This window comes from Tetrao urogallus (assembly GCF_951394365.1).
Source record: "Tetrao urogallus genome assembly, chromosome: Z".
NCBI classification, from domain to species: domain Eukaryota; kingdom Metazoa; phylum Chordata; class Aves; order Galliformes; family Phasianidae; genus Tetrao; species Tetrao urogallus.
Genome location: NC_136816.1, coordinates 40664450 through 40676576, shown reverse-complemented (window position 1 = coordinate 40676576; position 12127 = coordinate 40664450). Strand labels below are relative to the sequence as shown.

Genomic DNA, 12127 nt, shown 5'->3' with positions numbered 1-12127 from the left:
TAAAAGGCATCTTGAAATTACCTCCTTTCAGAAGATTCAAACATAGAGCCAACTCATTTGGCAAAGATTCTGATGCAACATTAGGTGAGAAATCATTTTCATTTAGAAGCACTAGTGTAATTTATTAACTGAAAATAATGCTGCTTTAAAAACAAAATTGACAGTATTGGTTCACATCTGTGGAAATACATGTACTACTACTCCAGACTCAGTAAGAACAAAGCAGTTTTGTTACTTTCCAAGCACTCATGCACTCAGTACTGGCAAGCCAGCCCCTAAAATTAGTATGAGCAAACTCTCAGCCTTGTCTGAGGTATTTTTGTTTTGTATTTTATTGTTGCGAATCATACAGACATTAGCGCTCTGTTAAATAAAGGAATGTAGCACAGTACACACATCACAACAGAACAGCTGGCCAGGGCCCCCCAACCCCCACCCCAAATCAAACCACTCCTCTTCCACCCCCCACCCCCACCCCAAATCAAACCACTGCAGCGTCATTACAGAGGTCAGAAACCTGTGGCAAAGAAACATCAGAGGAATTACATTCAGTAGATGTGCAGTATCAACATTCCAGGCTCACATAGATCTATATATATATTTATATTTATATAGAGAGATCATTAAATGTTTACAAAGAACAATATTGTTACAAATACAATACTATACTTTTCCCAACGCTTTACAATAATTTCTATTCACCCTCTTTACAGAACAATAATATAACTTCATAGTCTAGGTACTGCGCTAAATATGTACAGGATATCTCAACCACATTGCTGTCTTCAGAAACGTATTTTATTTAAAAAAACAAGGAAAACAAGCAAACTCGGAATCCCCAATTTGAGCCAGGTTCAAAACAAATGTGAGAAACTTGCCAATAAAAAAAATAGAAGGGATATTTCACCCTTAATGTAAACACTGAAGAAAAAGTTAACAAGACTGCACAAAGCAGCAAGAAAGAGAACAAATTCAGGTCTGTCACTGAAGAAGGAATGTAAAGCAGCAGTTTGCTCCATCTTGTCTGTTAATAATTCATGTCATCTGACAAACTGCTGCAATGGCCCAGAGAACTGCCAGCTTTCCACTTGGAGCGTGTTTTTTGAAACCCCTTTCCTCCACACGTAAGACAGGATTGTTAGAAGACAGTTACCAACAGTGTGTGTGAACTACGGACCTGCCAGTTCAGAAACCTCTCTCTCTCTCTCTCTCTCTCTCTCTCTCTCTCTTTCTCTCTCTCACACACACACACACACACACAACTTGGCAGAATTTTGGATGCAAGATTTTCAAAAAACAGTTGTTTCATCGCTCCGTACTTTCAGGTCTTCAGCATTTTGCAGTGAAGTCAGGTAAGGACCCCACCACGTGAGTGGTACAGAAGCACAGAAACGAGTGAAGCTGAGTGTGAGCACAGCAGGACGCAGAAGCACGGTAACTGTGTCTTTGAGAGTTCACTGAGTTACCTCAGGCAACTCATGGAAGGCTGCGCTGTATATAGTCTTCTGAATTGTACATGGATATATATTGTATTTACATATATTACTATATATATGGAGAGTTCTGAAAAAAATTCAGATGATCACCATAAAGCAGACGCTGACAGGTAGATACACGCCATCCGTTATCCACCTGCATCAGCCTGGTGGCAGAGGTAAGTGTTAACCTGGAACACTAACGTGGCGCTCTTGTGCAGTCTGTTATTCCACAGATTGGGATTAAAGTATATAACGAGAACTGCAGTAAAAACAAGTCACTCTGCGTTAATCTCAACACTAAAACATATTCACTGACAATACCTGACAGTTTATGCAGCGCTCCATTACCTCCCTTAGGATTTACTGCCCTAAAACTACAAAGTTCTGTTTTCTACCTCTCAGCAGGCCATGGATGTTTGTGATATCTGAAAGCCAAAAATGAGCCTCTGGAGCTCGTGCTCCATGGCTCTCATCAGCGTGCACACCAGCTGTGCCTACGCACACACACACATCCATCCATCTCTGGAGACATTCCAAGCTATCATTACCAGACTGCAAATAATGCTTCTTTTGCACGGTCTACCACACAGTAACTGGGAAACAAGTAACTGTGACCATGAGAACATCTTCGAAACAGAACAGACAGGTCTGTGTGACCTGTTCTTGTTTTCATCCCACTGAGCCTTCCTACCACGCTATGACATAGCAGAAACTGTTTCCGTAAAAGAAGACCAGCTTACTAGCTTGGACTAAATGCATGGTACAATTCCAGTGTAAACACCAGTATACAGTCCTGGTAAAAGTAACTACAAACAATGGAGAATTTTCCTCACTAGGAAGAAAAGTCACTGCTTTTATTTATTATTATTCCTTAAGAAAAAAAAAAAGGAAACAACCCAACCCGTTTTCCCCTTTTTATCTCTAGCATGCAAGTTACAGGCCACTCAAATCCTATGTTTCATACATCCCTACAATATATCTTCATACAAGTGCATATAGTACACATATATATCCTAAAGGTGCCATACAAATGGAAAAAAAGTCACAACTTAACTTAAAATAAATATGTTTATCCCCACTTTACCGCTCCGATTATTATCTATGTCATGAACTAAAGAGAAAGTCAATAAAATTAGACAAGTCTTTGGACAAAAATATATGTTAAAATTGGCTCAGAGAACAAAATGACTTAGAATAGTATGCAGATCTCTTATATTCAAACTTCATAAATAGCAAGCACAATTTTAAAAACATCTATATACACCGGCACGCATTGCTGTGTGCACCAAATGCGGAAATAAGAGCCTAGAAAAAGTGTAGCTATTCAGGAAAGCCCCTCACTATTTCTCTTGTAGATATTTAAAGATCCTCCCCACCCTCCCTCCCCATCTTTAACATCTAAAACAGGTAAGGGACTATAAAAGACACGTTACATTTAAAAACAAAGCAAAACAAAGCAAAGAGTTGGAAAACTGGGGGCAGAGAAGGGAGGGCAGTTGTTAAAAAACAAAAAGCCTCCCCCATTACTTGGTGTAAGTAATGGAATTGTAACACGTTTAGGCATCTCAGGAAGAACTTCTTGGAGTCCTACAGTCAGGACAAACTGCTGATGGGGAGTAGTTAAAAAGTGTGTATTTGGACAGTCTATTTTAACACAGCGGCATTTACTCATTCTTCTGGAGGGCAAAATTATCCCAGCATTGTACTTTTCCTACGGATGTAAACCTCTACAGACTTTCAGAAAGCCTATGGGAAAATGGGAAGGAAAGTGAAGTCACATGCAGGATGTCCAAGAGAACACTTCCTACATTTCTGCCTGTCTAGTAAAAACATCTTTCATTTTGCAACATCAACCTTATTTAATTTGTCAAATTACAATCACAAAAACCCCTAGTTATTAGAATTACTCAAACAAATCTAATCTTTTTTTGTGAATCCTGCAGTGAAGAATGCTGCTGTTATTTTCTTGTTTTGCATGTGGAACTGCATTTAGTTTCACTTAAAAAGAGATGCAACCAAAATAGTCCTGTAGATATATTTTGCCCCTTCCCTAAATACAGGAAAATGGTGGGGAGAAGGGAGGAGAGAGAGACAGTATGCTTGTGAGTGAGATAAAGAAATAAACATCTCTGCAGACACATAAATGCAGCACTAGAGTGACAAGCACTATTGAGGAAAAACATCCTCCATGCACATTGTGACGGTGAGTGTCAGCTTTAGATGTAAACTGGTTGCTCTTGTGCAGTCAGCAGTCTGTACATGGCAGCTGGCATAGTCTTCATATGAATCTAAAGGAAATAAGACAAGTTACTCAGTTACTTCCTAAAGTGCATACTACTTTGGCGAAGGAACTAGCTAAGGTCAGACAGAACAGAAGGGAAAAGCAAAGCCTGAGAATTTTTGTATCTTTATTAAAATATGGCAGGTGGTGAGTTGACAAAGCAGTGTGATCGGCATCAACTGACCACGTAAAGTTGCAGATACTTGATAATTCCTGCATACAGTTCATCTAATACACATGAGAACTACACGTACATTAAAAAAAAAGAAATGGTGGATTATCCTTACCCTCACTTGCACTGTTCAGGTTTGAGTAGCAACAGCCAAAAAGAGGTAACAATGATGAAGTACATTATACTGCTTAGTTGCACTGCTCTTACCTCACCAACAGCGTTTGAGAGAATGTGAACAATTTTCTCATGGGGTGTTGCTACCACACTCTGTCCATTGATTTCAATGATGCGATGGCCAACACGCACACCTCCTCGCTCTGCTATACCACCTCTCATGAGGCTGCAAATCTGGAAGGCAAAGGAAAAATCCATCAGTGCCTAAGTATGGAAGAGAGGCATTAAGCTACCCCTTCTCGCCTCTAAATTGTAATTCAATATAGGCTTGCTACAGATTCTAAAATGTTGTTTATCACTGATTCAAAATAAGGTCTGTTAGCAGCAAATAACTGCTGTATATTCTCTTCCGAGAACGCAACAGTCAGAAGAGGCTATTTGTGCCGCATGTCAGATGCGCTACAGTGTGGCAATTTAAAGGTGTAGGAAGGACCACAGTTTAACAGTGTTAGGGATGCAGATGCCTTACAGCAAAAGAGGACGTAGAATAGTCTTTTTCTTTTGAGAATGTACAATGTCTTGTCAGAGACAGAAATGAAGACTGAAACAGCCTCAGATACACAGTTTTGTTTCTCTCATCTGTATTTGTTTCCCTAACTCTGAAGTTGTGGATTAAGCAGAGTCAAAGACAAAAATAACTCTGATTAACTGAATGTTTAGATCCTAAGACTTAATACCTATGCAATGTCCTGTATGCTGTGATGGAGAAAATGGCAGTTTCCTTCTTCCCACACTACCACATGTGCTTCACAGGAAGCTACTTACAATCCCATTTTGCACACTGAAGCCCAACTGATATCTGAGGTCCGGTCTCCTGATCAAGACAGTGGTCACTGGAGGACACCTGACTATGTTCAGTTTAACCCGAGCCTGGTTTTTCAAACCCTGCAAAAAGAAATCACCATGAGAAATGGTGGAGACAGAGGGAAACATTTAACATGAGCACTTTTGGGAAAAAGGTAAGTGTTAAAATACTGACATAGGAATACTCCTGAATAAACATTTATCTGCGTGCATTCTAACAGAACTGGGTCACTCTGTGCTAGAAACAAATATGCAAATTACTCAGGGAAATCAGCAATACAATATCAAATGTTTCTTGTTAAGAAGCTGAAACTGCTGTTTTAAGAAATGTGGCTTCCTGTTGCCAATTTCTTCGTCTCATAACAAAATGTATAAGAAATATATGAAACTGGTTTATCCAGCACACTGAAAAAAGCGAACTGTGGCTGGGAAATGAAATTTCAAATATGTAGCTAAGATAGTAACAAACAATTGGCTTCTCCAATGGGATTCTGGAAGGTTCTACTCCTCTCAAACGCTTGTTTAAGCAGCGCTGCTTTTTTGCACTCCTCCTCCCTTCTTGGTTTAACACATCCATCGTGAACTCCTTGATACTAGAAGAAAAATGAAAGAGGATTTTCTTTTTATGTCCTTCTGTGGTAGTGACACACTAAAACAACAGATTGCCTGGACCGGCGCGGAGAATCCATCCTTGGATTTATTTAAACCCCAGTAGAAACAGCCCTACAGAATCTTTTCCAGCAGATTCTACTTTGAACCAAGGTGCTTGCAAGCTGCTAAGAATCAGCAATGTGGTTGCAAAGCTCCACAAAAGCTCAAATGCTGAAATGCAGGTAGCTGCACTCTGTGCAATTACAGGTGCTCGGGTATCTTACTTGTAGACTGCTGATCTTTTTTCCAACATAGAAGCAGAGACACATTTTTCTACTCTTAAACGCTTCATTCGCACAAAAAATTAGCCTTCAATAAATAAGTAAATCCATATCAGTAAAGAAATGCTTCATAAAGAATACAGTGGCTTCCACCTTTCCTTGCATAACACATATCAATTCCAATATCTATTTCTGAATTCCTTTAATAAGTACAATTAAAATCTGGGTCCCACTGAAACTAAGTGGCACCTGGCATTAACAGAAGGTTAATTCTGAAAAATAATTTCTACTGCAGCTAAGGTAATACAATAAAGTTTCTCTGTTTAGTTCACTGTTGGTGATTCTGTTGAGCTGAACTCCTGATTCAACAGTGACTTGAATAACTGGACTGGCATTCAGGGCGAACTGCTTTACATCTTCTTTCTTGCCAATGCTTTAAACTGTCTGGACGCAGTCATCACAAGGGCAATGGCTGGTCTCACTTCCACACAATCTTGAGCTCAGCTTAGCTTGTTATTCAGGTGGCTTCAGGAGAATGATTGTATGAACTTGAAGTGAGCACGTGCTTATGGAAACTGCCTCCACTCCACTCTCAGCTAAAAGAACATCCCAACTCCACTTCTTCCATGACAGTGCTCAACACTGGGTTTATCTGCACGCTGTATGTGCTCAAGAGCCTCCAAAACAAACATGGAGTAAAAGACAGGAACTACTTAACTTATACTAAGCTGAAGGTATCATGCTTAATCTGATGGGCTTCTCCCTTAATCTTCTAAATTCAGAAGAGTAGGACTCACACTGAGATATTATTCATGTGAGGAATTTAGGTATTAACTTCAGACATATGAGTTCATTCATGTTACATGCCATCAACAGAACTGATACAAATGCACTCCTATTTTTCCTGAGGTATGCACAAGTTATTTACACCTGTTCCTTCAAAAAGCACTAATGTGGTCACCAATAAAAAAATTTACTAACCTTACAAAAAGCACATTTATTTTAAAAATGACTGATTCTGTATTATGCAAAATGGTGATAAGTGCTGACTAGAAAAAAGCAATTGCATAACTTGACCAATTTATTCCCTTCTGTAGTCCCTGGGTCTGTTTCTGATAATAAAAAGTACCAGAGGCTTTTGAAAAAGAGAGATACAGTAATACAATTGGGGAATAACCACCAGCAGCTACTCCCTAGCTCTGTCATTCTGTAATTGGTTTACAGATGATTAATAGCAGAGCCTACATCAGTAATACTAACATTACCATACTGAACAGCTTGCAAGATATTCTTCAAATTAACATGATATTCATATTTTCATAGGAGCCTTTAGAGCACTCTAAATAAATCTGAAATCCTGAGATTTTTCTGCCACATTTAGGTCATTCAGCAGTTCATACACTTGATATAAGAAGTGCTATATGAACAGCTCTTGATGTATGGTTAGGAAGACATGAAAATCCGTTGACTTTTCTTTAGAAACACAAAATATACAGCTAGCAGTTTTTTACAGCTACAAGTGTAACTACCAGCTACCATAAGGGAAACGTCCGCAGAAGATAAGCTGGTTGTTTCTGTTTTGAGAAAATACAAATGCGCTTCATAAAAACAAAACCCCACCTGAAAGGTTCTGAATCAAAGAAGCGTAAGTCATCACAGTTTTAGAAACAAAACTAATAAGGGACAGGAAACAAGTATGGCTTACATGAAAAGCCTGAACTTGTGGTGGACTTAGCTCCACTGAAGCTTTCTGGGAGACATGTAACGTGATTTTTCTTTCCATACTTCACGAATGCAAGACTGCTTCTGTCAATTTTTTGTATACTACATTTCCGGGCTTTCATTTCCACTTGCAGAATCTAAAATGTCTGGGTCAGAAATCTGTGCATCTACTTCTCACTATAGCACAGCATTCATGTTTTGGAAACCAAAATGGGAAATCTAGTTCCTGTGCCCATGCTATAGCAGGGACACCTCCAAGGAGATCAGGTTGTCCAGAGCCCCATCCAACCTGGCCTCAAATACATCCAGGGCATCCAGAGCTTCTCTGGGCAGCCTTCTAGTGCCTCATCACCCTCTGAGTAAGGAACTTCCTTCTACTATCTAATCTAAATCTCCTCTCTTTTCGTTTAAAAGCATTCTCCCTTGTCCTATCACTATCAGATCATGTAAAAATGTTAGTCTCCCTCATTTTATATCCTCCCTTTAAGTATTCGAAAGCAGCCATGAGCCATGAGGTATCCCTGGAGTCTTCTCTTCTTCAGGCTGAATGATTTTCCAGGTTGCAAGTGCTCATTGCTTGCTTATGTCAAGCTTTTCATCCAAGCAGAGTTTCTACAGAGGATAAACATGTTCTTTTGTCTTTAATTCTAATTTAAAAATACTTCAAGATACATCAAACAAAAAGCCTCAGCTCCACTTCAGCCAGAGGCAATAAAACAGTTAGTATAGCTTATAACAGTATTAGGCAACTCTTTCTCCCACACACATTGTTACATAAAATGTTAAGAGCCTTTAGATAGACATCTGGCAGCATCTAGTTTTCCAACAAAATGTTCTGATGATGTTCTGTACATTAAGACATTAAGTTCTGATATTAAACTCTGTAAATGCCACAGTTCACCTCCTGAGAGTCAGAAAACTGGGAGAGCACAATTTGCATCACACTTTAAAAATCACCAAATGGAAAAATTCAAGAAGAATTAATACTTAATTGTTCTACACTTACTGCTTTCCTACTATGTAACCCTTTAAAAACATCCAGAAACATTCTCTGTACCTTTATAATGCTCTGACATGTTGAGAGAGGTAAGCCAACCAGACTGGTCCCGTTGATTGACATGATCTGGTCCCCTATATTCAGCTTTCCAGACTTCTCTGCTGGTCCCCCATGCATCATATTGGCTATGATAACTGTAGGCAAAATGGATCCCCAGCCAGACTCCACAATTACTACACCTAGGATTTCTCCTTTTTGCTTTTCGATGTAAACCTGTATCGTAAGAAAAAGTGCATCAAACAGAAGCTTCTTCTCAAACACAGAACTGACTAATTGCCCCTCCCTTTTCTCCTCCACCTTTTGGAAAAAAAAAAAAAAAAGTTTATCTATATTTACTAATATTTATATATATAACTCCTCCATATATTTTATAAATTAACAACACGTACCCTTCGCTATTTGCAACATGCCTTTCTAATTCAAAGGCGAACAGAACAGTTGTATTCAAACATTAAATAATCAACAATATATAGATTTTGCTTAGTAAAGAACATTCCTCATACAATTTTTTTTTCTGCAGATGAGCAGAGGGAACTGGAGGGGAAGAAACAGTGATTACTGTGTGCTTCACAGGACAAAGTTAAACAAGAGGAGTTTACAAGAGCTTATGACTACACATTGGAACACCACATGCTGTCTGTTGCAGTGGTGCACAGGTTCATATTTATTAAAAAGAATAAAGCAGCACACCCCTTCAGCAAAAACAATTCTTTACAATCTAGAGTCAGTCACTCCATCAGTGCCAACATCAGTTTTACGCTATTTACTGCAATCTCTGAATTGTATTAATTTTTAATCTGCTTTAAATTCATTCCGTTAGCATACAATATCAAACATTTAAAAAATGTTAGATAAAAAGAATGCAAATCAATTCACTTTTCACACATGATAGACTTGGTTTGCTCTGTTTGCCTTTGATAGAGAAACGATGACAGGTTGTCCTACTGGGGAGGATATTCTAGATTCATTTAAGTCATTTGTAAGAAGTATTAATGCTTTTCTGATTTGTGCCCGTATGGGCCTGCAACTAGAACAGAGAGTCTTAATGTTGTTAGGAAGAAAAATGAGACATACATCTTTGCAGTTTTCAGATTTGGAGAAGTGAATGAGGTCATCATTGTACATGTCCTGGGTGTTGAGCAAGTCGCTATATTCCTTCTGGCTAAGGTCTTCTGGGTTGATTCCATTCGCCCTCAGAAACTCCTGGTATGCTACACTAAAGGCTTGACCTATGGACTGTGCAATCAGCTGTGCCTGCAGCAATTCCCAGAGAAAAGAAAGTCAAAACATTCTGACGGTCCACTATATAATCACATTGTAAAATGGTTCAATCCTACAATGTCAAGTCACAGTTAAAAAAAAAAAATACTTGTGCACTAAAAATTAAAACTTTACAAGATGTCCATACGTTCTCTTGAGAAAAGGAAATCCTGCCACAGCTAGGAGTGACTAGCATAAATGTAAAGGCACACCTGCTGCAGTGACTGAAAAATAGAAGGCAAAAAACAACTCTACCTCCCACCTGCAGTTCTTCTCAACACTGCAGCTTCTATATGGCTCTCCTGTATAGCAGAGGTAATGCCACTGATGGAGTTGGAAACAGAAGACAGCTGGGATCACTACCCTTTGAGGTCAAAGTAAAGTTAAAAAGACAGGTACTGGACAGTAGGGGAAAGCAGCACACAGGGTGCAGAGTACACACACAGATGCTGTGTGTAACAGGAATTGTAATGTAAGTACCACTGTGTGGGGGACAGAAGCTGGCTACAGTCTGCACAGAAACAGTCCCTTGCAGCATGATGCTGAATGGGGAGAGGGGCTAGGGAACAGATGGACAAAGTGCCATGTTTAACCAGACCCTGGGGATGGCTTGTTATGAAAACTTCTGCGGTGTATTTTTGTACAGCTTTCCAACTGCATTTTAAGGCCCAGTTTGGTCCCCAGTAACAAAAAGTTTCTCAACTCCCAGTTAAGAAAGTGATTGTATTTCAAAGCAACTCAAGATAGCACTTAACTTGCTGATGAGCATGGCATGATAGCTAGTGCTGAGAACGTGAATATCTAGACTAGCATTATTTGCCAACACTCAGTTCAATGAGAAGAACAAGATGGCACAACAGTGGGAAAACAAAGAGCTAAGCCATAAACGTGTATTTTATGTATGTTCATACGGATACATCTTGTCTCCAAGAAGAGATCAATTCCCATTTAAACAGCCACTATTTGGACACATCAGTAAGAATCAGTTCTTTTGGATATTCAGCCAAAAACAGGACTGAAAATCTAGTGCTAGCTTCCTTAGATAAGGACATTTTGGCCAATCTCCACTACTTACAGCAGGCTGCCAATTTTTTTTTATGTTCTTGGACAAAATATTGACAGACTACTTTTATCAATGCTTCTGTCTTCATTTTTCAACCTCAGTGGAGGACTGACATATGTACATCCACCTGCAGCTACACAATTCATCTGAACATAGGCTCATATAAGGTTCATCATTACATTTAATCAGCTGCTTATTCAAGGAACTTTCCTTCATCAAAGTCCTTGCTGATACACCATGGAGTAGAAAGCATAAAAAGATTTTAACAGAACTGATACTCCCACTTCTGTTAACTATTTCAGTATATGCAAAATTGCACTACAAAGTCTTCCTTCAAACTAAGTGATGTGCAAGCCACAAGAACAGGAAGTAAGCTATTACCTCATCCTCCCTAATCTGGGCAGGATGCCTTCTGCAACTGGCATCACTTCTGTGATCTGTAAGTAATTTACAGGCAGTTGCAATTCTTCTTTCATCTCCTGCTATGTGACCCATTTGACTGGTATTAATATGACAGTTGCCACAGAGACAGTTAATATATTTTTACCTGGAGGCTCAGAACTGGGAGTTTTTATCTTCCCAAATTTTTTGAAACACTGTGTGTAAGCTAACCCGATTATGAGACCAACAACTATATCTCTAGCCACTCCAGTCTGTGTTTGATTTTATATGTCAGTAACCCAGCTTTACGAAGTGCATAAAACCACCATGCTACAAACAGCGCTTGTGAAAACAGGATATGAAGGTTAGTAACAAGCGTGTTAAACTTAGCAAACCTACACCACATTCACACAGCTGTCATGACTACTTTGGGGGTACTAGAATTAAAAACTTTCCTAGCTGCCTTTTCATACAATAGCAGCATCTACTCTTCAACTCAAACAAAAAACAAACAAAACAAAAGGATGTTTCTCAGATGCAGTAATCTATGAGGTGACATTTAGATCAGAAGTTCCCTAGGAAAGCAAGCATCTTCAATAGGCATTCATTCTTATAAATAAATTATGAACTTGCGTAAGTAAACTGTGACAATGGAACCTCCTTATCACTGTTACAGAAAGATAATGTGGAAACTTAAAAATGGGAAGCTTTTCTATAAACATCAACTTTGTGGTTAAAATGTAAGATCCAAACATGCCAACAAAAAGCAAGATGAAATATCTTGCTGCGATTAATGAACAAGCAGGATCACTTCCTAGTGGACTTCAAGCCTACCAAGATGCGCTTACATTTCCACCCCTAGA

General features: G+C 39.0%; 1 protein-coding gene across 1 annotated transcript in view; it reads right to left on the bottom strand.

The window, feature by feature from the left end:
* Positions 1–3694: 3694 nt before the first annotated feature.
* Positions 3695–12127, bottom strand: part of APBA1 (amyloid beta precursor protein binding family A member 1) — a gene marked incomplete at both ends in the record, with an annotated part of 32236 nt that continues 23803 nt past the window's right edge. Inside the window, 5 exons of the mRNA XM_079548353.1 lie at positions 3695–3766; positions 4139–4279; positions 4871–4990; positions 8561–8773; positions 9635–9814. Coding sequence (XP_079404479.1) covers positions 3695–3766; positions 4139–4279; positions 4871–4990; positions 8561–8773; positions 9635–9814 — 726 coding nt within the window. The remainder of the gene's footprint in view (positions 3767–4138; positions 4280–4870; positions 4991–8560; positions 8774–9634; positions 9815–12127) is intronic.